The 25,527-nt window shown below is 58.4% G+C and overlaps 1 protein-coding gene across 5 annotated transcripts in view; it reads left to right on the top strand.

Annotated features, from left to right (window-relative positions):
* The window catches only part of PRDM16 (PR/SET domain 16), a 375,795-nt gene extending 352,841 nt beyond the window's left edge, over positions 1 to 22,954 (top strand). For 4 of the 5 annotated variants that reach the window (XM_016952782.4, XM_016952775.4, XM_016952776.4 and 1 more), the window contains exons 11-17: positions 2,683 to 2,852; positions 3,522 to 3,599; positions 10,388 to 10,557; positions 10,858 to 11,032; positions 15,530 to 15,766; positions 16,623 to 16,797; positions 18,258 to 22,954. In XM_016952782.4, coding sequence (XP_016808271.3) covers positions 2,683 to 2,852; positions 3,522 to 3,599; positions 10,388 to 10,557; positions 10,858 to 11,032; positions 15,530 to 15,766; positions 16,623 to 16,797; positions 18,258 to 18,392 — 1,140 coding nt within the window. In that variant the 3' untranslated portion in view covers positions 18,393 to 22,954. The remainder of the gene's footprint in view (positions 1 to 2,682; positions 2,853 to 3,521; positions 3,600 to 10,387; positions 10,558 to 10,857; positions 11,033 to 15,529; positions 15,767 to 16,622; positions 16,798 to 18,257) is intronic. The other variant, XM_016952780.4, reaches the window with a different exon arrangement.
* Positions 22,955 to 25,527: the final 2,573 nt, after the last annotated feature.

Raw genomic sequence — 25,527 nt, 5'->3', positions numbered from 1 at the left:
CCCCCCAGTCCAGACAGGCGGGTGCAGACCCTGCCAGGCCTGGAGGTGCTCCTGCCTGCCCCTGAGGCCACATCCTGGGAGCAAAATAGCGGGTGGGCAGCATGGCCAGGGCAGAGTCTTCCCGACCTCCTGTCCCCTACTGACTTGGTCTCATTGCTGGGAGCCTGGCCCCTTCCGCAGCGCCGTGGGCTGCACCTGGAGGGTCCTGAGGGTCGCACAGTGGGCCTGGCCCTGACAGACTGCAGACCAGACCGGGGCATTGTTCTCTTTCTCGGCCTTCCCCGCCGTGGACGGGCCCCCCACCTGGTTTGTGAAACCTGCGCCCAGGCTGAGTTCACAGCTAAACTTAGCGCCTCCCATTGTTTCCCCGGGGCCGTGGAGTTTGGTTAATAACTTCCCCTGATTTTCCTCGGGATGGGCTGGAAAGAGCCACGAGCCAGCCAGGCGCATCCTGTGTTTGTTTGTGCGGGGAGCGAGGCCGGGAATATCTGATCGGGCGGAGCAAGCCGGGCGGGAGAGGCCCACCCAGGCCCGAGGAAGGGAGCCCAGCGGGGGGCAGTTTCCATTGTCCCTCCTGCCCGCTGCCCCCACGGGCCTGCCACCCCCGCTGCCTGTCCCTGCAGCCCGGAGCCAGGAGGTGGGGGGCGGGAAGAGAGACATGACTAATAAGTCACCAAATGGTCTAAGGTTGGGCTGTCACTTGGGCAGAAGGCGCCAGTTACTAAAGACCTCGACAAAGCCCAAGAGGCCATGACTGTGCAAAGACCTCAGCCCTGCTGCTCCAGGCTGCGGAGGGGCTGGTGAGGCCCAGTTGATGGCTCAGGGAGCAAGGCAGCTTCCATCTCCCCATCACTCATCACTCGTTCTCATCAGGATGAGAGCATGCCTGCCTCGCAGGGGCGGGAGGAGCCTGAGCCCCACAGCCTGGGTGGGGCTGGAAGGGGCCAGAGGGGAGGCCTTGGCCACTGTGGACGGACACGAGTTTCTACTCGTTCATTTCTTTCTGGGTATTTTTATCGTAACCAGTGTTGTTCCCCAAATAGCAAAACGTCCCCACCACTGGGTCATGTGGTCTCTGGGACGCATTTGTAGAAAGCCCTCTGCTCCCTACCAGCAGCAGCTGGATAAGTCCCTGGCAAGCAGGTCTCCGAAAAGCTGAGTGCCAGATGCCCGGCACTCGGACTCTGAGAGACCCCAGCCGCGTGATGGGATAGTTTTGTTTGCTAGTGGGCAGCCAGGGCCAGGGTCTTGCTGTAAATGGGCGGGTCACCTCTGTGGAGCTGGCTCTGAGCATTGCCCAGAGGCAGCGAGCCCTATATGAGGCCCCTTGATGAGGCAGGTCCCCACCTGCCCTTCTCCTCACCCCCACACCCATTCCGTGGAGGCTGGGTGCCAAGGACCGGCACCCTGGCCAGTTCCTCCCAGTGACACCAGCACCTGGGGAACCCCAAGCTCTCCCTTCCCTCTGCATCTGTATCAGCTCCTGCCTCACCCTTGCCCTCCCTCATCATCCCCTTCTCTGGGAGCTCCCAGGGGAGGCAGGCTATGAAAATACCTGTTTAGCAAAGGTGTCTGGAGGGCCCTGTGGGTCAGGCATTGGGCCCTGGGAGCACTGGCCCCACCTTCAGCAGGCTGGGTGTGTGGTGCCGAGGCCCGGGGTTTGTTCCCTGTTTTGCCTTTTGCTACCCCTCAGGGGATGATGAACCCTCTTCCTTTTCAGCCCCTGTGCAGCTCCCTACAGGGCCTGGCACACAGCAGATATCACAGGGTGGCCCATCTCCTTCTCCACTGAGGTCAGCTCCAAATCTTCAAAGAGAAGGGGAGCTGGGAGAGGCAGGGCTGATGCTGAGCAGTTCCATCAGCCCAGCCCTTCCCCTCTCCTGTCGCTATTGTCAGAGACCTCAGTGGGGCCAGGACAGTCTGGGATTCTGATCAGAGCTCTGCCCGCCAATCCCATGCTTCCACTCTCCTAATTGAGCAAGCCCTGGGCATCTCCAGGGAGCAGAGAGGCAACTCCTATTGCCCATATCAAATTGCCCTGTGTCATGTGACATGTGACATTGTTATTTTGAATATTTCCTTTGTGGGATTAAGTCTTAAAGAGGCTGTTGAATTCCTTAGTACTTTGCCTGCAATTTTGGCATGCTGCCACTTGGTGGCAGTGGTTCTGCAGGCCCACAATCTATGCTTTAAACGGAGATTCAGGTTGCTATTGTAATTTTTCAAGACTAAAAAATAAACTTTTTAATGTTAAACTAGATGTAATTCTGCATTTAACCCAAACTAGCCAACCAGAAGTGCTGGCCAGGAGTCAAGTCAGCTGGGCATTTTGCCGGCCTGGGTCAGATAAGGGGTAATCATAAACATCAGCTACCTGTATCACTCAGGTCCCGCCCAAACCGGGCAGTGAGGCTGGTTGCTAAAGATCAGTTTCAGCTCCTGCAGGAAAGACCTTAAACTACAAACGAGGGACTGGGACTCAGGGAAGGACAAGAGCAGGGCTGACTACAGAAAGGTGAAAAAATCCAACCCAGGGTCCAAGAAAATACTAGGAGACCATTGCTTCCAGTGCCCACCTGAGCACCCTAAGATATGCTATTGTACAGAACCCCCAGCAGTGCGTGCCCCTGAAGACAGGTGAGAGTCAGCTGAGTCCATAACCTCCCACTCTTATGCCTACAGATGTCAGCCATAGAGACCATGACAGAGAAGCTGGAGAGCTTTGCAGCCATGAAGGCGGACTCGGGCAGCTCCCTGCAGCCCCTCCCCCACCACCCCTTCAACTTCCGGTCCCCACCCCCAACGCTCTCCGACCCCATCCTCAGGAAGGGCAAGGAGCGATACACGTGCAGGTGAGGGGCCCTGTGGTGCTGCTGGGACAGCCCTGGCGGGGCTCGAGTGCCACACCTGTGGCTGTGAACCTGTGCTTCCAGGAAAAACTCAGAGTCCCGGCCATAGGAAAGCACAGCACTGCAATCAGCTGGTTATCTGCTTGAGGTCATGCTTTGCAAATAAGTGACTTGGGTGGCCTCCCCTGCCTCACGCCATGCTGTGCTCTTGGGAGCTCAAGAATATGCAACCTCAGCCCAGCCTGATCTGGGAAGGCTGGGGCTGAGGTGTGCTGGTCAGTGACTAACCTCAGCGCTTGGAGGGATGGGAAGCCCAGTGCTACAGCCTCAGCCGATTTCTGCAGTGTCAGGATGACACCCTCCCGGCCACCCTGTGCTGGTGCAGGCCCGTCCAAGTCTGTTGGAGCCTGCCCTGTTCACCGCCAGACTGAGGGGCCGAGACGCTTCAGGGGGCAGGGGCTGCTCTGTCTACTGCTGTGGCCCATGGCAGCCTGCTCTGTAACTGAGGCTGGGCTTCAGGGCCGTGGAAGGGACTGAAACCGGGACGCTGGGATGGGTCCACCTGTTCATCAGGTGTGAGACCCCGAGCATTAGCGTGAAACCATTTCTGGGAAATGGCCATGTAAGCCCACCCTAATCCTCCCTCACCCTCCCCACCTCCCTCCACCCCAGGTACTGTGGGAAGATCTTCCCCAGATCAGCCAATCTCACCAGACACCTGAGGACGCACACAGGGGAGCAGCCGTACAGGTAGGTGCCGCGTGGGCCGGGTGTGGGGGCGGGGCCACCTGCCTCCGTGCACCGCTGACCCACTCCTAGGAGTAAGTATGCCATTCCCAGGGCTCCCTGCTGGAGTGAGCAGGCAGTGGGCGGGGCCGGGTGCTCAATTCTGGTCACTCTGGCCCTCCCCTCCTGGCCTCAGCAGGATGTTTGAGGATGAGGCAGGAGGTGCCCAGGAACCTTCTGGAAGGCATCTGCCTGGCTCTCAAAGATGTGAGGGAGCAGCTCTCCACCCACCCTAGGGTGTTCACTGGGGCAGGGGATCCTCATCAGAGCAGGGCTGACCAGAGCCAGGGCCCAGAGGGTCCACATGGGAGAAAGCCTCAGCTTCCCCACACCCAGCCCAACTCCATTCATCTCACGACGGCCATAGCTGCCCCCACACCCCCACTTCTGGTGGGCCAGGGAGTGGGCCAAAGGCAGAGTAAGACTCCATGCAAATGCGACCCACCCCCCACTTGGAGCCCACTGAGGGATTCCACAGGGTCCCGGGGACAGCCTGGATGGGAAGCAGTGCGTCTGCTTCCAGGATCCCCCCGTGCTCCTCTCATCTGAGGAGCCGGCTGGCACCTGCAGTGAAGCAGTCACACAGCTCATCGGGATGGGGGAGGCATTGAATTTGGGGCTCACAACAGCCTCCCAACAGGCTTGTCATCCCATTTCAAAGATGAGGGGCCCGAGGCTCAGAGATGCCCCGTGAATCACCGGGGTCAGTGCCTGGGAGTGGGCATTTTAAGCGAGAGCCCCAGACAATGGTAACTGGGAGGCGAATGGGGAAACGCTGGTTTTCTGCCAAGGCTGGTTTAGTGACACATGCAGGGTGTGTCTGTTCACAGAGGCCATTGGGGATAAAGAGTGTTTCACACAGCTTAAGTTGACAGCATAAGATTTCTGTCCTCTAGCCACACAGAGCTAGAGGGGCCACATGATAGTGCAGGCACTGGGGACTCAGTCTGTGTCTCCATTCCTGGGGAAGGAGACCAGCTGAGGCACCTGTTCATGTCGTGGTCACTGACCCCCACTCTGAGACAGAGCAAGCATCCCCGGCTGCCCCAGGGCTGTGTCCCAACTCGCAGGGTAAATGACAGCTCATACCACTTACGGGTCATCTGTTCAGCGCTCACAGCCCTCCCCAATTCACAGGCCCTCCCCTTACCCACCCTTCAAAAAATAGTGACTTACAACTTAACAAAGGCTAGCAGCAGAAAGATTTATTTGGTCTGGTCCCCTCCCAGAAAATGAGCTGTGTGTTTTTTCTGTAATGAGAGCCGACTTCTGGACAGCGTTGTGTGCTAAGAGCCCCTAGAGGGTCGGGGTGGTGTTTATAGAAGAATTTAATTATCATTGATTTCTTTTGCTCTCTCCAATCTGTGAGTTTCGACTTTGGTAACAATAATTGCTTTGCAAGTTTGTGTTGCAAATCCTGACTTTATCTGGCTCAAGGCAGGTCTGTGCCGAGGGGTTTGGAGCGTGTAGCTTTCCTTTTGATACCACTGGTGGTTTCTGGACTGGCTTTGATAATCAGAAGGATTTTAAATTGGAGGAGGGAAAGTGCCGGCCATCCCCAGAAGCCCGCCAAGAGGAGCTCAACCCCCCATGCCCGCCCCAGTGTGAGCCCCTTTCCGGTGCCAGCACCCACGTGTGTGCCCGCCGCATGTGCGTATGTGTGTGCCCTGGAGAGGTCGGGCTGACGCAGCCCCGCGCAAGCAGGAGGAAGCAGGCTTCTCATGGGTTGCCTGGAGTGATCGGATAATCAAACCAGATGACATTGGAAGCCTCTTCCATTTAAGTCCTTGCCTCAGATGACCTGAAATCGTTCAGAATGTGTTTCAAAGCCCTGAGGTAGGGAACGTAGAGCCTTTGGTGCACCAAATACGTTTCCTGGAGGTAACTTGGCCCCTAGCTTCTGGCCTAGAGGTCTTTGAGTGAAGCGGGAAGGTGAGATTCAGTTAATGTCAGTCTTATTTCTTAAAAATAAAAGTTAAGCATATAGGCTTTGCGGGATTTGGGTTGGAGAAGCATGAAAATTGAACTGGGAGTGGGGAGAGGGGCTGCTCCTTGGTCTTCGTCCTGACAGCCGGCCTGGGGGTCTCTCTGGGAGGCTGCCCAGTGGAGCCTGGAGTCACAGCCTGGATGCGAGCAGGGCTGCCCGGGACTCCTGCTGGGACCGAGATTCCCGCCTCAGGGCTGCTGACTCCCTGGTCTGCCGTGTGCTTCCGTCATCCCCCCAGGCTCCATCCTGCCTTCTGTGTGAAGCTGGAGCGTGCAAGGGAGGCACAGTTGTGCTTCCATCGGGGGCTGCACACGGCCCGTGCATGTCCTTTCTTTTTTAGTTGTATTTTTACGGCTGGGTTTCAAAATCTCTTCTTTCTTCCTCTTCCCTCACTTTTACAGTCACCAAAAGCAGATCCCCCTGTAGTGGCTGCAGGAGACCCCACTGGATCCTAGGAAGGATGCCGCTGCCCAGTGCTCAGGGGCTCGGGGGCCCTGGCCACCTCCCCCTGACCTGCCCATACTCTGTTGTTCCCCTGCCAATGGCTTCTCTGGGAGTGCAGCAGGCACGGTCACAGCAAGGTCCTCTCAAGGCCCTCCGCATTGCACCAGGGCCAGGCTACCCTGCACGCTCTCCTTCCTTTTGGAGCTCACGGGCGTGTTATTTTACGCAGTGAGACCATCAATTTCACTGGCCGCTTGTCAGCTTATTTACAACGCAGACCCCAGCTGCTCGGAGAACTCTGCTCCCTCGCAGCCCTGGGCTCACGGCTCCCCTAAATTTCAAATGGACTTCTCTGTCTGGGCCATTTATTTAGATTAGAAGCAAGAGAGGGCCACATTCAGGGCTCTCTGCAACCAAATTGAACGCACAGCCCTGTCCGTGGCTCTCCCCGGCTCCAGAGCTTCACACAAGGGACTTGCTCTCCAGTTTTATGAACAAGTTTCTTTTCCAATCCCATTTCTTACCTCGGATCCACAATTGCTAGGGTTTATGCAAGAGCCATTAGGTGGAGTTTCTGCAAAAGTCTCTGCATTTCCAAAGAAACCAGGAACTGAATGAGCCGTGTTTGAGCACACATGCAGACAGACAGGCAGACACACAGGCAGGCGGACAGACAGGCAGACAGACAGACAGGAAGACAGGCAGGCAAACAGGCAGGAAGACAGACAGGCAGGCAGGCGGACAGACAGGCAGGCGGACAGACAAGACAGACAGGCAGGCAGACAGACAGGCAGACAGGCAAACAGGCAGGAAGGCAGACAGACAGACAGGTAGATGGACAGATGGATGGACAGACAGGCAGACAGGCAGGGTGGACAGGCAGGAAGGAAGATAGACAGACAGGCAGGTGGACAGACAGATGGACAGACAGGCAGGCAGACAGACAGGCAGGGCAGACAGGCAGGAAGGCAGATAGGTAGGCAGACAGACAGATGGACAGACAGGCAGAGCAGACAGGCAAGAAGGCAGACAGACAGGCAGGCGGACAGACAGATGGACAGACAGGCAGGCAGACAGGCAGACAGACAAGCAGATGGACAGGCAGGAAGGCAGATAGACAGACTGGCAAGCAGGCAGACTGGCAGGCAGACAGACAATCAGGCAGGCAGACAGATTGGGCTGCCTCAACATGCCAGAGGGGCACATGGCCCCAGCTGGGTGGGAAGCCTCTGGCTGGGCAGAGCCTGAATGCTCAGACTGGCAGGTGCTTTGCATCCGGGCTGGAGATGCAGAGTCCAGTGTGTCCTTTCTCAGCAGTCAGCCAGCCTCAAAAGCATGGCGGTCCCAGGGCCGGGCACCACCGTTCCAGTCTAAGGATGTATCAGGGTGGGGGATGTGAGAAAATGCACTGGAGGGTGTAAAATCCCTCCTTTCTGGGAGATTGTGTGGGACACGTCGGGTAGGGGGGCACCCAAGCATCTCCAACCCTGCTGCCGAAAGGGCTCCATCCTTGGCCTTATTCTTGTGTGAGTTCACAGGCAGAGTAAAACAAAACTGCAGCGCCGCCCAGGGCAGGCTTTGTGGATGGCCGGTCCAAGCCAGGGCGCTGCCTGTCACTGGGCTGTGGGAGGAGACGCTGGGACCCGGGTGCCCGGAGGCAGCTCAGCTGACCCGGGCAGGAGCAGGGGCTCCCAGAGAAGCCCGCAGGCCAGGCCCCTGGGGTCAGGAGCAGAGAAGGCTGAGGGTCACTTGGGGGAGCTCAGGGACTTCGATCACCAATGCTTCTTTGCCTGTCTACTGTTGAAGAGGCCAGAGTGAGCCTGGCCTCCGGCAAAGGTTGGAAGGTTCGGGAATTGAGTGGATGAAGTCTTAGGGCAGCGCCAGGGAAGTTTGCTGGGACGAAGTGGGATGGGGAAATGCCTCGGCCAGGCGTGGGAGAGGAGGGCCCTTCTTCCAGGACTGCCTCCCGTTCTCTAGGGGACCCATTATCAGACTTGCTAGGTTTTACCAGGCAGCCTGGGGAGTTGGGGGAGACTGGCAGGCTCTGAGATTCCAAGGACAGTTTCTCACGGCCGCAGCCCCTGCACGTGGGGAATGCTGAGCTCCTGGGCCCGGCGGCAGCACCCGGAAGGTGTGGGACTGAAGCTTCCTGCCTTGGGGAGGCCCCTGCGGGTGTGTTGATGGCAGGTCAGACTCCCTCGCCAGGCTTTTGTGATAGCAAACACCAGCCCGGGCCCCTCCTGTACGGGGCAGCACCGTGCCGAGAAGGCCGAGCCACACAGCCCCTCCCGGTCTGGGAGGCCAGGACTCCCGAGTGTCGCCAGGCACGTCCCCATCCATGTGACAAGGGCATGTGACCCGTATGCTGCACTGGAGCGGGCCACCGGCACCGGTCGGGGCGGGGTGGGGCCTCTCGGAGTCCTGTCCTCTGTGGGAACGAAGGCCACTGTGCTTAGGACGGCCACACCCCCTTCGGGTGAACAAACCCTGCCCCATCCTGGTGCCTCCACAGAGGCTCCCACAGAGGCCCTGGCCTGGTCTCCAGCTGCTGCCAGGCCCCCCCGGCCAGGATCCTGCTGCAGTGGGTAGACTTTCTGTGTGCTGTGCCATGGACATCATGGAGCTTGCTTTGTTTTCAAAATATGAAAACGCATGATCATATAAACAGAATGTTCAAGTGCGTGTGTGCCTGTGGGATCAGATGAGCACCGCTGCGGGCGTTCTGATGACCAAGAGCACACACAAGTGTGCACACACAGGCATGGCACACGCGCACATGCCAAGCACCCACGTGCAACTGAAAACCATGCAGTCAGGGTTCCCTTCACCGTCACCCAGCCCAGCCGGGTGCCTCTCAGTAAGCCAGTCCCGGCCCCCCGCCGGATGCCCCCCAGGGAGGAGGCTGTCTTCACAGAGGCAGCGCACAGAGCTCATGGGGTTCCTCCTTAGCTCGTCCCCAGCTCCCCCTCTTCGATTCAGGCATGATTTTCTTGCTGCTCAATGCACGTGTTGCTCAGGCCCCCTAGCTCTCAGCCCCGCTCTCTAAAAATGGGAGAGAACAACCCTCCCTTTCCCTGCCTGCAGGGTCACCACGTGTGGCTGTGAAGGTCACTCCCAGCCCAAGGGCCCCACACTGAGGGGAACCCTCCACACGCAGCCCTCCTCGATCGCTCATTATGATGACTTTCCAGCCGCAAGGGGCCTTGCTCTGATAAACTCAGGGTGTTAGAGTCCTGCTCTGCCTGATGCCGTGGAGGCCAGGTGGAGGAAGGGGGTCTGATCCCAACTTTCCCACGTGCATGGTGCAGGCCGGCAGCAGCCCTGCCCACCCTGGGGGGATAAAGATAAACCGAGCCCGGGAGCCGGCAGTGCCCAAAGGGGCCAGTGTGGTCTTTGTGTCCTTAATAGAGGAGGCAGCCAACAGGTAGCAACATCCAGGGCAGCCCCCAAGCCCTCCATGAATGGACTGGCAAACTGAGGCTCCAAGTGAGGCGGGGCCTGCCCAGGGGCCCCCGGCCACCTCGAGGGGTGGAGGAGGAAGGTCACAGGGAGCTGGTCTGTGGAGCCCCTCCGGCTGGGAAACGGGCCTTGCCGAGTGTCTTTCCATGGAGCAAGGCCGCCCTCTGGAGGCTGCAAGGAGCATGTCACCCTCCGGCTGCAGACCTGCCGGCCCCGCGGCCTGGGGGCCAGGGAGACCCAGACAACAGGGGGCAGGAGACGCTGGAGGGTCGGGCGCACCGCCTGCCCAGGGGACACAGGGCACACTCCGGGGGGATCCACCACCCACAGAACAGTAGGAGGGTGAACGCCTGCTTGCTTTTTTTTTTTTTTTTTTTGAGACGGAGTCTCGCTCTGTCACCCAGGCTGGAGTGCGGTGGCATGATCTCGGCTCACTGCAAGCTCCGCCTCCCGGGTTCACGCCATTCTCCTGCCTCAGCCTCCAGAGTAGCTGGGACTACAGGCGCCCGCCACCACGACTGGCTGATTTTTTTGTATTTTGAGTAGAGACGGGGTTTCACCATGTCAGCCAGGATGGTCTCGATCTCCTGACCTCGTGATCCACCCGCCTTGGCCTCCCAAAGTGCTGTGATTATAGGCGTGAACCCCTGCTTCTTGAAGCCGGGGCTGTTTCTAGGGACAGCTTCCCCAGGACGCCTTTGGCTCTCCAGCTGGGAGATCCAGCAACCTCCGGGACACGGCGGGGCAAAGCTGTGCACGGGGCACGGGGCAGGGGCGCGGGCTCCCTTCCCCCCACCCTCTGTGGCCCGGCCTGCCATGCAGAGCCGGGGCCGGCGCTGAGGAGCGCGTGTGCCTCTTCCAGGTGTAAGTACTGCGACCGCTCCTTCAGCATCTCTTCGAACCTCCAGCGGCACGTCCGGAACATCCACAACAAGGAGAAGCCTTTCAAGTGCCACCTGTGCAACCGCTGCTTCGGGCAGCAGACCAACCTGGACCGGCACCTCAAGAAGCACGAGCACGAGAACGCACCAGGTGGGCCACGCGGGGTGGGGCAGCCCCCAGAGCACCCACACGGGCAGGCCCCACAGAGGGGGAGGGGGAACAGCAGGGGAGGGGGCGCTGGGCAGGGAAGAGGGCCACAGACTACCCCTCAGGAAGCCAACAGGCACCCCTCAAACCGTGGTCATTAAAGAGAACCTCGTGCTCTCCGGTGTCCCTAAGAAACCTGCCTCCCTAACAGCACCCCAAGTGTGCCCCGTTCGCGGTTGGTTTGCCCCATGGAGGGAGGGGTTCAGCGAGAGGCTGCCCCCTGACGCTCCCGCCCCTCCGCAGTGAGCCAGCACCCCGGGGTCCTCACGAACCACCTGGGGACCAGCGCATCCTCTCCCACCTCAGAGTCGGACAACCACGCACTTTTAGACGAGAAAGAAGACTCTTATTTCTCGGAAATCAGAAACTTTATTGCCAATAGTGAGATGAACCAAGCATCAACGCGAACAGAGAAACGGTAAGAAAATTATCTCGGGCTGGGGAAAGTCTGGACCTGGCCAACAGCCCTGCGTGGCCACCCTCAGAGGACATGCACCTCCACCCCAGCACCAGCCCCTAACACATCCAGATAGGCGCAGTGGGGGCCTCACCACAGAGGGTGAGGCCCCTGGGCTCTGGGAACCTGGGGAAGCTGCGCTGTCTGCCTCAGTTCCTCCACCTGGAGAGTCATGAGAGTAAGCACCCCTGGGCTTATGACCTCACTGTTAACATATGTCTGTGCAAAACACTAGCCAGGTGACCAAGCCGGGCACAAGTTCAGCTGTGCCGCTGACACTCAAGGACATTTTGATTTAATCTGAGGCACTAAAGATTTCCAAACCAAAATGCTGCACCTTTATACACACATGTACACACATACACATGTGTACACATGCACGCACACACATGCACACATAGGTATGCCCCATGTACATGTACACATTCACATGCACATATGCACACAGAGATGCACGTTTGTATACATGTGTATACATATGCCATTGATGAATCCTCACTTGTTCCTCGCCTGGCCTTGCTCTGGGAGCTGCAGTTTAGGGGATCGTGCCTGGGGACAGGGCAGGACGTGCCTGGGGACAGGGCTGTGTTCTGGGCATGGGCAGTCCAGGAACTGTGTGCCCTGCCCTTTGCATGCAGGTGCCCAAATACGGGCATGCACGTGCACACATGCACACACATGTGTACATAACATGTGCATGCATAAACATGTCTGTCTAGATCTACACACACGCATATGCACACATGCAAGTACATGCACATGGACAGTGTGTGCACATACACATGTGTGACGGACAGCCGTGTGCATACACGTAGAGACACATGTACACGCATGGGCGCACGTGCGTCTAGACACACAGCAGCAGAACGATGGTGGAATTCAGATCCAGGAATGTCGGCGCATGCTCTGTGCAACCTGGGATACCAGGGCTCCGTGGGCCTCACTTACTCTGGGGGAGCCTTCAGACACCCCAGCAGGGCTGCTTCCTTTGTGAAAGCTAACACCAGCCAGCTGGCAGAGAACCGAAGGTGTTCCAAACTCCAAGAGGCCTGAGGGGGTGATCCCCTGATTCTACAGAAGGGAAAACAAGGCCCACAGAAGTGGGGTGTCTTGCTCAGGCCCAGAACCTGGGGCCAGATCCCAAGCTTTTACCGCACTGGCCATGAGTGCTCTAAGGCTCTGTACCCACAGGGCCCAGCTCACTCCCCACCACCTCCAGTAGGTGAAGAAGAATCCCCCTGAGACCCCAGCTCCCTCAGAGCCCATCCCCTCCTCCAGGGCAGGGCTGCGTCTTCCTGTCATTGCTTCTAGGAGAGTGGGGGTACCTGGGAAAGAGGCATCCAAGCAATAAACACAGGAGGCAGTTGGACACTGGCTCTGGCAAAGCCACGTTCCAAATCTGTGCCCCTCCTAGGAAGGTGAGCTCACCTGTAGGGCCCTCAGCATCTTCATCCATCAGAGCCCAGAGCGGGCTCAGAGGAAGGGGCGGGGGGAGAAGGTGGCTCTGGGCCCTGGTCCCAAAAGCCTCACCTCCACCCCAGTGCAACCCCACCTACTCTGCAGCCCCCAGGCTGTCCTGGCATTCCCCAGTGGGCTCCAGGAACGATGGCCTGAAAGGAACTCTGCCCTGGCCACGCTGAGACAGCCGCATGGGAGCTGTTCGTGTTCCCTGCAGCTGCGTGTCAGACCCATGAGCGCCACAGGCCAGGCCTTACCTACGCCCCACAGCCCCGTCCCCAGGCACAATCCCCTAAACTGCAGCTCCCAGAGTAAGGCCAGGCGAGGAACAAGTGAGGATTCATCAATGGCATCCTTGCCGGGGTGGGCCCAGGACCAGGAGCGTGTGCGGAGGCTGAACCACCTGGAGGACAGCAAGGCCCCCCTACCCCGAGCTAGGGTGCAGCCCGGCCGCACTGCAGGAGACCCACCAGGGCAGAGGGCTGTCTCTAAGAGAAAGAGATGTGGCTGGGCCTCCCCCTCGCCTATGGCAAGGCCCACAGTGCCCTGCTTCTCACAGCCCTAGGGGTGGGGACGAGGGAGGCTCTCCACACCTCAGAACATACGGGCACAGCCGGCCTCAGACGGACTCAGACTCAGGCCCTCGGAAGACCCGTCCTGCTGAGGCAAGGTCCCCGGGTCCAGCTGGCCTGGTCCTGAGAGCCCCTGCGTCACTGTCGAAAATGAGAACAGGGCAAGGTGGACATAGGCAGCCAGTCCCTGGGGTGGCGGGAACGTTCCCTGGGCCTCCTGCAGAACCAGCTCCTGCCCTCTGCCGTCAGGAAGGATCCAGTTCTGTCAGGAGTCCTGGTCCTGCAGCCCCGTGAACCCCTGAGTTGAATCATGTCCCTCAGCATTCCCAGGTGGAAGTCCCAGCCCCCGGTACCTCAGAATGGGACTCTCTTAGGAGATAAGGTCTTTAAGGAGGGATTAAGCAGAGGCCACACTGGGTAGAGTGGGCCCCAATCCAGCGGCACTGACGGCCTCTTAAAAAGGGGGCACTTGGAGAAAATCACGCAGGGGAGAAGGCCAAGGGAAAATGGAGACAGAGGTCAGGGTGATGCACCTCCCAGCCAAGGGTCACCTAAGAGGGACAAAGGTCACCAAGGATGGCCAAGGAGGGCCAAGGGTCATATAGGAGGGCCGAAGAGTGCCAAGGTTTGCCAAGGATGGCCAAAGAGGGCCGGCAGCAGCGGGAGCTGGAGAGAGACCAGGGACAGATTCTCCCCCAGAGTCTCGGAAGGAACCCGGCCTGCCCTCGCCTGGATCTTGGACTTCTGGCCTCAGAGCTGTGAAAGCGTCCACGGCTGTTGCTTCAGGCCCCCATTCTGTGGGGCTTGGTTTGGGCAGCTCTGGGAAACTGACTGTCCTCCCTGTTGGAGCCAAACCAGCCGCTGGGCCCTATTCTGTGTCCGTGCCGGATGCTCCGCTCCCCAACACTAAAAAGCAAATACTCTGTGCATGGGGGGTGTGCCGCAGACATAAAGAGGGCAAAGTCCCTGCCCCCAGCTGGTGGGAAGCCCATGCAAACCCACGTGGGGCCACCAGATGACATCTCACAGCACATGCCCATGTGATGAGCCTGGGCTCTCACCCTGCGCCATCTCATCCCGTCCTCAGAGTGGACAGGGAGGGGGGGTATGTCCTCGTGTCATCGAGAGGGCACAGGCCCCAAAGACAGAACCCCACCCGAGGGCACCTCACCAACAACCAGGGTGAGAACCAGGACCCGGATCCCAGCAGCTCCGTGGCTGAGGAGATGGGTGTGTGTACAGGACGCTCTTGGCCCCCAACACAGGCGACCAGGACCGAGGAACTGTCCTCAAGCCCTGTAACCTGGTGAGGTTCTGTCCGTCCTGGAAGGCAGAAAGACAAGAGATAGAGACTGTCTGTGGAGAGCCAGGAAATTGTGGCCTCCCCAAGCCCAGTTCCCGTGCACACAGGCGAGTCCGAGACACGGAGGTCGGTCGCCGTGAGACGCTGTCACTTTCTTGCTTGGATGCCAAGAGCAGGACCCTGCATCTCACCCACACCGTGGGTACCTCCCAGGGCAGCGGGAGGCAGTGCCCCCCGGCGGAGTGAGGACAAGGAAGAGTGGCCCTGGGGCTCTGGGCATGGGCAGTCCAGAAACTGCGTGCCCTGCCCTTTGCTTGGGCCCCTCTACCAGCATGTCCAGCATGTGCCCGGGGGCCCTCAGCTCCCCTGGGGCCCAGCCCACCCAAGACACAGCTCTTGGTCGTGAACATGAAGATGAGCCAAACTCTAGTGGCTCTTCCTGAAAGAAATGAGAATGCCCAGCCACGCCCATGCACGCTTTGTTCTTTTTTATTTAATACTGAGGAACCGGAGTGGAGGGGTCCTGCCGGGCTGCAGTAACCCTGAGGGAAGTCAGCAGAGCCCTGGGCTGCAGAAGAGTCCCCCACAGGCTCCCAAGCAAGCTTGTCCTGGTGCATTCAGACTGCTCACAGCAGGCTTTGGGCCCTCACTCTCCAGATCCCAGAGAGCCCTCCAGGGCTCCCGGCTCTCGGGCCAGTGCCCACGTCCTCGAGTTGTCAGCCTGAATTCCTTCCCCCCGAAGTCTGCCCTGAGGGTGCCCCTCGTGCACTGCCCAACCCCCGTGCCAGTGCAGGGCCAGCTTCCCCACAGGACTGCCCACTGCTTCCACCCCAACACCGCCCCGGCCCTGGTGTCCTCCCGGCCATAGCAGCTTGCTGCTGGGCCTTGCCCTGCCCCCACCGCCCCGAGCGCTTGCCCTCCTCTCCCGGGATCGCCCCCAGGCCTCTGTGCCTCACTCTGCAGAGTCAGTGGCTGGGCCCAGGGACCCGCGGGAGCTCCCTCAGGAAGGGGGCTGAGTGTTGTCGGGGGAGGCAGTGGGGGCAGAGCCGAGTCACCAGCCTTTGGGGGTCCATGGGAAGGACAGAGACACCCAAACTCGGTCAATCTCCTCCTGCATCATTTCAGGGCGGACATGCAGATCGTGGACGGCAGTGCCCAGTGTCCAGGCCTAGCCAGTGAGAAGCAGGAGGACGTGGTGGACGAGGATGACGATGACCTGGAGGAGGAGGATGAGGACAGCCTGGCCGGGAAGTCGCAGGATGACACCGTGTCCCCCGCACCCGAGTCCCAGGCCGCCTACGAGGATGAGGAGGATGAGGAGCCAGCCGCCTCCCTGGCCGTGGGCTTTGACCACACCCGAAGGTGGGGGCAGCCGTGTGCTCCAGGATGGGGCAGGGAGGGAACGTGGGCGTCCATCACGAGGGGGACCTCCCTCTTCAGCCACTCGTGAGCCCATCCCTGGCTCAGCCCCTACTCCAGCACAGCCACCTCAGGGCCTCCACACACAGGCCAGGGCAAGGCTGGGCCAGGGGCAACGGGGTCAGGGGCCCTTAGCCCCCCACCCACCCCCAGGGGCCCTGGAGGCTGGAAGCAGAGTGTGGAGGGGAAGGCATTTCCCTGCACTGAGCAGACATGGAGGCCCCCGGCCCTGCAGCAGAGCTGCCTGTCAGCCTGGGACAGCGCGTGCAGCCACTAGAGGGCCGTGGGCACACAGGAGCCAAGCACCCACCATTCTGTGCCGACCAGAGCCACTTCCCCATGTCCTCAGTGTTCGCCACCAATATCGGGCCTGGGCGACACTGCCAGCATTCCCAGATGCCCCTGGGGAGGTCCTTCGGAGGTGGCATTTCCTCTCCAGCCTGGATGCTGCCCCTGAGTCCTGGGAGAGGGAGCCCCGGGCCTCTCTGAGCTGCCTGGGGTCTTAGAGAATTGAAGCCTTCTTCTCCACCCTCCACTCGCAAGACCTGAGCCCCCTGCCTGCTGCCTGATGCGTGTGCACGCACTCACCCCCTCCCTGACCTCTGTCCGTCACTCTCCTGCATCCGTGTGCCTTCCCGTCCAGGCGTCTGTGTGTCCGTGTGTCTGTCTCCCTGTGCATGTGGCTGGCAGAGATGCAGCGGCGTGCGTGCAGGCCCGGAGCTGGGCTTGCAGCATCAGAGAGGCGGCCAAGGCCAGTCTGCTAACAGCAGGCCCTCCCTCTCCCCGGTCATTGGTGCAGGTGTGCTGAGGACCACGAAGGCGGTCTGTTAGCTTTGGAGCCGATGCCGACTTTTGGGAAGGGGCTGGACCTCCGCAGAGCAGCTGAGGAAGCATTTGAAGTTAAAGATGTGCTTAATTCCACCTTAGATTCTGAGGCTTTAAAACATACACTGTGCAGGCAGACTAAGAACCAGGTAGGTACCCGCCAGAGCCCCTCCCCCACCCCACCTGGCCTCCTCAGCCAGAGGACAGCCAGCACTCCTCTCCCGCCGTGGCCCTCCTAGGCCTGAGGAAGCTCTGGTCACGCAAACGCCCCCACGCTGCATCCTCCAGAGAGGCCCCAGCGACCACCGCCCTCCCGCAAGCTGGGGCGCAGCAGGGAGAGGCTGAGAGCCGATGACCCTGGCAGGACCCTCACGAGGGAGCTCACTCATGGACACGGGCAGCTCACCTTCCTGTGGTCCTCAGTGGGAAAGGTCTGTGAGCAGGTTTCTGGCCCGCCCAGCCGCCTTCGTCTCCCTCCCTCTCTGATCTGGGCCCCAGTGGCCTGCAGCCTGGGCTTTTCCCAGGGGAAGAGCTGTCCAGCCGGGCAGTCTCTGCTTCCCAGCTGGAGCAATGAGGTCAGCGAGGGTGCCAGGGTTTTGGCCCCAGGCGCTTCTCGTCTTCTCTCCTCAGGGTAGGTGGCCCCAGGGCCCTGCTCCCGCATTTCTCTCCAGTCTGTAGGGACTCAGGGTCTCATTCAGCACTCTACAGCCCTCCCAGAGGGAACAGGCCTGCCCCAGGTCTCAGCAAAAGCCGTCTGCGTGTCTGTCTTTGTCTTTTTACTAATTCTGTCTGGAGTGTTAACTCGGGTAGGACAGTGCTGGGCTTCCCCACCTTCCCTGCCCTTAACCCACACACGACGCTCCCCAGGTCCCATCCCCACCTGCCCTGTGCTGGGGGCAGAAGGATGTCCCATGAACTAACGCCTGGAAACACATCTGTACTTCCTAAGAATCCCATCGGCCCAGAAACGCTGCACATCCCTGTCCCAGAGGCAGCTCTTTGGTGTCCCCACGGTCACCAAAACAGACATCCCCTGGCAGGGGTGGCTCTTGTTGACCCCCAGTTCCCAGGGCCCTCCCAGACCAGACATGTGTCTGTAGTTTCTGCTGATCACCAGGTGGAGGAAACGGGGGGAAGGGGTGGGAAGGAGAGGAGGCTTCGAAGGGAAGCACCCCAAAGCAGCCAAGGGAGCTGGTGTGCTCAGGAGGCCCCGCACCAGCACCCCAATGTCCTGGCATCACTCGGAGCAGGGGGCGGCCCTCGTCCCTCCCGCTGTCACGCCTGCTCACGTCTTCCTCTTCCAGGCTGCGGGGAGAATCCGGGTCTCTTAGTCCCTTTTGTTCCTTCTGCCCCCTGTGGCCCAGGGCAAGGTTGAGCCAGGCCAGGGCCACGGGAGGCTGGGAACGGACAAGGCTTGGCCCTGCTGGCCAGGGATGGCCTGTCCTGCCCACACGCTCACCTGCCTGTCCAGGATGGCCCGCCCTGCCCATCTGCTGCCTGTCTGGGATGGCCCGCCCTGCCCACGCGCTCACCTGCCTGTCTGGGATGGCCCGCCCTGCCCACGCGCTCACCTGCCTGTCCTGTGTGTGTGTCATCCCCTCCCCGCCAGGCGTATGCAATGATGCTGTCCCTTTCCGAAGACACTCCTCTCCACACCCCCTCCCAGGGTTCTCTGGACGCTTGGTTGAAGGTCACCGGAGCCACGTCGGAGTCTGGAGCATTTCACCCCATCAACCACCTCTGACGGGCTGGGCAGCCGGGGGCCGGTGGCCAGAGCCAGGGCACCAGCCACGGAGGACGGAGGCGGGCGGGGCCCCGGAGAACCCTGTCCCTGCGTGTGGCCACTCCTCAGCATCCTCCCCACCCACCATGGTTCATTCCGACTTTTCCAATGGAAACTCAGATCCTGAAAGTCCCTAAAGCAGTCGTAGAGTCTCACCATCTCCAAGGATTGGTCTTGAGAACACTGTTCAGTGACGGCCATGCAGGTGGCCGTCCAAAGACAGCCAACGGAGCTGCCTCGCAGAATCAGCCAGTGGGCAGGTGGACGCTCTGCTGAGACAGAAGCTGGTGGCCACTGCCGGGTGCCCGCGTGGGGTCGCGGAAGGGAATGGATAGACGGGTGTGCTCAAGAGAGATCACTCAAATGATTTTTATAATGAAATGACAAGAATAACCCTTTTGGTAACCGTATTGACTACAGAGTCTATTTAAGCATGTGGTTTTAAAAATAGACAGTATTTTTTAAAAATCAAAAAATGACTTGCAAATTGTTTTTTAAAAGTAATTTTGCATTGCTATGAAATTTGAGCTCATTTGCAAACCCGAGTCTGCCTGGGAACCCGCACTGTGCCTGGGTGTGTTCTTTATACTGTAGATAATGGAGAAATTTTCTATCTCTGTCCCTATTTGTATAAGCCAAGGTGACGCTGGGTGCCCCGAGGCAGAACAAGAGGCGCGGGGCCACACCCGTGAACCATGCAGACGGCCGAAGAAGTCTTAGGCAGGGCGCCCTGGGCTGCAGGCCTGCCCGAGGCTGGGATGGGAAGTGTGCCTGCCCTTGTGTGACATGGAATTGGTGTCAGGGCCGCCACGTGGCCTTCAGAGGAATCCACAGGTCCCCACCCAAGATCCCTCAATTATATGGGGAAGTCAAGGGCCCATGGCTTGGGTCTGCCATGCAGAGATGTGGCCGGGCACCCATCTTCCTTCCCTCCTCTGTCCCTGCCTCGGCCACCCCACGCGGGAACCCAGCGCCGTCTTCTGAAGGCAGGGCCTTGGCCACGTCCTGGGTCTCCCACCTCCCACCTGACCCCGGCGGCTCCGGTGTCCTCCACGTGGCTGCCCTGGGGAGCAATCCCAGCGGATCGCTCCGGGCCAACAAGCCGCACCTGTGCCTGAGACTCCGGATGGACGACACGGTCGCCACGTCGCTCTTCCTGCGGGTTCTTGGCGAGACACAGCTTGAGAACAGAAGGGCGTCGGGGGAACCTGCCGCAAGGAGCAGAGACAGCACAGCCCCCGGGGCCCAGCCGCCTCCCTCTCTTGGGACGCAACTTCTTCCCCACTCGGATGGGCTTTAAATTATTCCCATAGGGGCCAATTTCAAATAATAATTTTTTTCCCTGATGGAATTTACCTTAATCTGTATATAACTTGTAATTTTTTCTAATTCATTTCTTTTCTTATTTTATTTCCTCCTTAACAGTATTTTTGGCATTAGACATTCTTATTGTGAAGAAATAATGTTAATATAAATATCTGGTGAAGGACCAAAACCGTGTGATAAGGTTGTGTGTCGTGTGGGAGTGGGGCGATTTTTTATGTGCCAAATACCCCCGTCCCCCCCATGAATCCTGCTGTCCCTGCTGCCGTTTACCAGACAATCATATGTTTTTGTTAAATTTGCGTTTCAGTTACATTTGCATTTAAGACAAGTGTTCTATTTATTTCTTGTATTGTTTGGAAGAAAAAATGATGATAGTGTCCCAACAAGAAGAGGAAAAAAATGCCCAAGTTGCCCTTAAAAAAAAAAGAGCGTAAATACAAACAGGAGTGGTGCAAGCCGCCTTAGTGTGGGTTTGTGTCACGCGTGGACATCTCCTCAGGCTTTGTGTCACGCGTGGACATCTCCTCAGGCTGTCCCCAGCGGTGACGGGAGGTGTCCTGGCTGCTCCAGGACAAAAGACAATCGTCTCTGTGGGTGCCGGGCGGTCCAGGCTTGCACTGAAGACTTGCCACGGGGAGGTTCCTGCAGGAGGCTCAACCCGATGGATCACAGTGAAAGGGATTCCTCCCACTGTGCCCAGATCTGCACAACGAGGCAAGACAGGACCCACCTGTGCGTGCGCTGGGGCCATGGGGTGGCCCCCCCGGGGCAGCGGGGGAGCTGCCTGCAGAAGAGCCAGCCGGCGTGTCGGGAAGGATCCAGGATCTGCAAACACAACCGCTCAGGCCTTCTCACGCGTTTCCACAACATCCCCTGGGTCAGACCCACCAGGTACCCCGTAGGAATTTCCAGTTTCCCTTGATCTAGATGGGATTCTTGTAAAAATTCAACCTCAGACATAAACACCCCATTTCTGTAAACCCAAATTATATGGTTTCTTCTGCGAAAGAGTAAGGTGTGTGCTTTTTTTTTTTGCAATATGGCCCCATCTCTCTGAAGTGGGACATTCGGACGGATGGAGCCCTCAGCGTGTCTTTTCAGCAGGAGCAGAACCGATGAGGGCCGCCCTTACCGTTGGTCTCCGGATCCCCCAGTCCCATCCCGCCGTTTCGGCTGTCTTCCTAACCGTCCTGTCTTCTCTTGGCACTCTTTCCTTCCACCTTTCCCAAGAGTCCTGGTTGCACGTTTTAAGTCATATATTTTTGTCCCCCTGAAAATGATGGCAAGCCCAGTTTCTCCTGAGCATTCAGCCCCCCAGGCCCCAGCACTTGGCGTTTTCAGGAGGCCCTGTTCTTAGAGCCCCTGACAAAGGCGGCACTTATTTCCTGGGCTGGTGCGCCCCAAAACACGGCCCCGACACTTAGCGTGGCCCCAGGCCCCAGCGAGCCTCGCCCTCCCAGTTTTGCTCTGCCCAGCAGTGTTGGTGCCCAGAGATGACAAGGGCCAGGGAGCCTGGCCCGGCTGTGAGAATTCAGAGATTCTGGCCTCCAGCTGTCACCACACCGTAACGGGGCCATGTAACTGTGCAGCATGGACAGGGATGCGGCTGTGTCCATGGCCAGGTGGCCAGGGTCAGGGCTGCAAGCCAGGTGTCCAGGGCCCTTCCGTTCAGCCCAAATGCTGCCCCAATGCTAACTCCTTGGATTGTCAACCCCCATCCCCCAAATGGAAATTCCGAAGGAGGCCTCCTCGCGCCTGCCCTCCGCTGCTCCTCAGACCCCAGCCCCCAGTGAGCCGACGTCCCCACCCGTTCCTGCTCTCATCCCCAGGTTGGGCACATGGGGTTCCTCCTCTGTGGGCCTGGCAGACCCTTCATGAGTGGGACCCAAGATATCATTGACTTCAACCCAGAGGATCGAGCCCCTGCACCCTGCCTGGGGCCCTGGGGTGTGGAGCAGTGGCTGGGGTGGGCGTGGTGTGGCCTGAGAGACTGCCCAGCTGGAGAGGCCTTCCTTTACAAGGCCACGCGTGCAGCTGTCCCATCCAGACCCCAACTGGCCAAGACCTCCACGTCCCCAGAGTCCAGCCCTGGAAATTCCAAGGGCCCTGGCGTCCTCTGCCTTCCCCGCTTCCCCGTGAGCGTCTGCGAAACACTTGCCTGGATACATATCACGTATTTCAGACTCGAAGCCTCGAAGCACTGGATTGTGGTCCCCTGCCCCCTCTGTCCCGTCCCCCTGCCCAAGTGACTGAAACCTACTGAGCTATATTCACTGTGCTGTCCTAGGGGGAGGGAGAGCAGAGCTCGCCCCTGCACTGCAGCCTTGGTGGGGAGGGCAAGGCTCTCCTCCCAGCCAGGGACGCCGGGACATAGCTGCTCCTGGTCAGTGGAGGTCAGCCGGGTATCAAAAGCCATGAAACTGTGTCTCTGTAGCAATGAGTGATACTGTGACAAAACCATCCTTGCATTCTTCCTAGAAGAGTTCCTCTGCTACTTCCATTCCATTTTTGTGTTTGTTTTGTTCTTTTCTGTCACTGATCCGTATCACCACTTTTGGAAAAAAAATAAATAAATAAATAAAAGGCAGCTTGAGTTTCCAAACGTGTGATTCACTTGTGAACAAAAGTCATTCTAACAATTGCCTTCAGCGTCACGTGCATTGCCACTGCGCTTTCGGCACAAGGGATGCTGAGCCCTGGTGTCAGAGTTGTAATTTAAAGCGTGTGTGTATATGGACTTTGTCCCTTAAGGTCGATATAAAGAATCCTCGCAGAATCACAGACCTGTGCCGCCCGCCACCTTCTGCCGTTGTTACATTACAGATTTGGTTTAGTTTCGTTTTGTTTTGCTTTTTCTTTTAGAACTGTATAGTATTGAAAAAGAAATCAAATGTAAATGTCTGGTTTTCATATAATGTTTAAAAAGACCATTGAGAAGGAGGCTGGCGCTCGCCCCATGTCCCCCTTGATTGTAAATTGCTTCTGTTCTGTTTATAAGTAAACTGTGCATGACTCCTGCTTAGCGGTCATTATCGTGTCTGTTGGTGAAATTTTTATTAAAAGGAAAATTCTGTAGATGCACTTATTGAATATGTGATTAGGATCTACGTCTGAGACTAGGAGTCCTGAACTGCTGACGCAAAAGAGGCGCAGTTCCCAATTAATACGGAAATCTCTGTGGGAGAAGAATGATATAAGACGTGAAGTGTAGGAAATCATGAAAAGAACAATTTTGCAAATTGCATTCTGATGCTTGTGATGAACACAAATGTCCTTGTGTAGAGACATTTCCTTAAGAGAAAGCCTAGGAGAAGCCGATTTGGAGGTTAATGCTGTAGAATAGGACTGTATACCAAATGTAATCTTTCCAATGCTCCAATGAATTTATACATGAGATTGATATGCAATAAATCTGTGTGCTTTTCTAAGCCTCGGTGCCCGCGAGCTTCATTGAGGGAGAGGCCCCAGGGCTGTGGAAGGGAGAGGAGGAGCAAGCCGGGGCTCGGCCGAGGTCCAGGCTCCCTGGCTTTGACTGAGGAGTCCCGGGGCCAGGCCTTGATGCCCTTGGAGCTTTGTTCCCTCCACCCTCCGGGGCAGACTCCTGGCTATTCCCATTTTCCAGAAAAGAATAAGCTCAGGAAGGCATCAACTCCCTGGATGGCCCCAGAGCGAGCACAGTGACCTCCAGGTGTGTCCCTCTGCCAAGCATGACAGCCTCCAGATGCAGCAGCCTCCAGGCATGTCCCCCAACTGTGCCTGCCTCCAGGTACACAGGACCCAGGGCCCACCCCACAGGCCTTGCCCCAAGGCCTCCTGGGGATGCAGCATTCCCCATTGGAGGTGCTGGGGGAACCCGTCTTCCGTGGCAGCAGTCCCCACGCTTTTTAGCACCAGGGACTGGTTTCGTGGCAGACAGTTTTTCCAAAGACCAGGGGATGGATGGTTTGGGGCTGATTCAAATGCATTACATATATCGTCCACTTTATTTCCATTATTATTACATTAGAGTATATAATGAAATAATTCTACAACTCACCATAGTGTATAATCCGTGGGAGTCCTGAGCTTGTTTTCCTGCAACTAGGCCTTCCCATCTAAGGGTGATGGGAGACAGTGACAGATCATCAGGCATTAGATTCTCATGAGGAGCGTGCAGCCTCGATCCCTCACACTCGCAGTTCACAATAGGGTTCCCGCCCCCATGAGAATCTCACGCCGCCACTGATCTGATGGGAGGCAGAGCGCAGACGGTGATGCAGACGATGGGGTGTGGCTGTAAACACAGAAGAAGTTGGGTTCCGCTGCGCCCCCCATGCTGTGTGGCCCGGTTCCTAACAGGCCAAGAACTGGTCCTGGCCCATGGCCTGAGGTCTGGGGGCCTCTGTTCTAGGCCAGTCCTCAACCCACCCCTTCCTAAGGGTGGCCCTCCCCATGTCAGCCTCCCTGAAGTCTGTGTCCACCAGCACCTCACATGGCCTGACGCTACCCTGACAAGCGACAGCCACAGGGGTGGGATAGGGGGTGAGCTAGAGGTACCGGGGCTGGAGCAGACCCAGTCCCCTCAGGGGCTTCTCTGGTCTACCCCCAGGCTGCCCCTGGGATTCCTTCCTGGGGCTCTCCTGCCTCTGGGAGAGGCTCCATCCCCCACCCTGATTCTGCTCTGACCCAGAAGCCTAGGGTGGGTAAACCTCAAAGGGGAATGTCCAGCCAGACCGAGCCCAGCCTCCCCAACCAGGACTGCCCCAAACCATCTCACCGTCTCACCCACGTAGGCCCCCACTGGTTCCCTGCTGACATAGAGTTTAACTGATGTCACCCAGGTGACCTGGCCTCCCACCCCCACCCCCATCCAGGGCCTCTGAATGTCTCCTGGGCTCCCTCCTGCCCACCCCTCCCAGTGGGCCAGGCCTCTGGAGCTGTGCCCCTCCACCTCTCCCCTCCCTTACCCCCGAGTGCCTGGAACACAGGCCTGGCTGGGGTTCCAGGGAGGTGGGCAGTTATTACCCACACGCGGTCGACAGCCTCGCTTTGGAGTCAACACCGCTGGCCTTCGACCATCTCCCAACAGCATCTTCTTCCGAGGACCCCTGTTTGAGAGTGGCCCAGGCTGATTATAAAACTGATCTTTATGATGCCTGACACCTGCTCACATCAGCCACCACCACAGCTACCGCCTTGGCCATGCCTATGGGAACCTCTCACCTACCTGAGCCCTCAAGGACCCTCCTGCCTGCAGCCTCCCCTCCCCACTCCCTGAAGCTCCCTACCCCTGACCCCTCCGTGCCACCCTCCTCAGCCACTCCAGCCCCCAGGGGGCAGCCCCGAACTCCCAGGACCTACACCACCAGCAACAGATCCTCCCCACCTGCCAGACCACATGGGAGGGGGCCCGGCAGCACCTCTTCCACACGACAAGAGCCCTGGGCTGCCTGTCTGACACCCCCTTATCCATCCCTTTGCATTTGTGTAAGGAGAGGCAGCTGTAGGCAGCTTTTTTACAGGCAGGGAAATATCTCACCTTCCTCCAGCACAGCTGAAGTGCTCAGGGATTCTAAGCCTCCTCGTAGACCGGCATCTTCAGGCTCCAGGTCACGCAGGGGACCCCTTAGCCTCCGTCCACTGAGTCCAAAAATACCACATGCACTGGATTTGGGGCTGTGAGGACTCCTGGGGGCTCCCTGATTCACCTCTCAGTCCCCAAAGCCTGGCTTGGGGCCCATGCTTGGGAGAAGGCTGCTTGCATGAATGAATGAAGGGATGAGTGAATCGG

This window comes from Pan troglodytes, chromosome 1 (assembly GCF_028858775.2).
Source record: "Pan troglodytes isolate AG18354 chromosome 1, NHGRI_mPanTro3-v2.0_pri, whole genome shotgun sequence".
NCBI classification, from domain to species: Eukaryota; Metazoa; Chordata; class Mammalia; order Primates; family Hominidae; genus Pan; species Pan troglodytes.
Note: the sequence above shows the minus strand (reverse complement) of the source record. Positions and strands in the feature narration are given on the sequence as shown.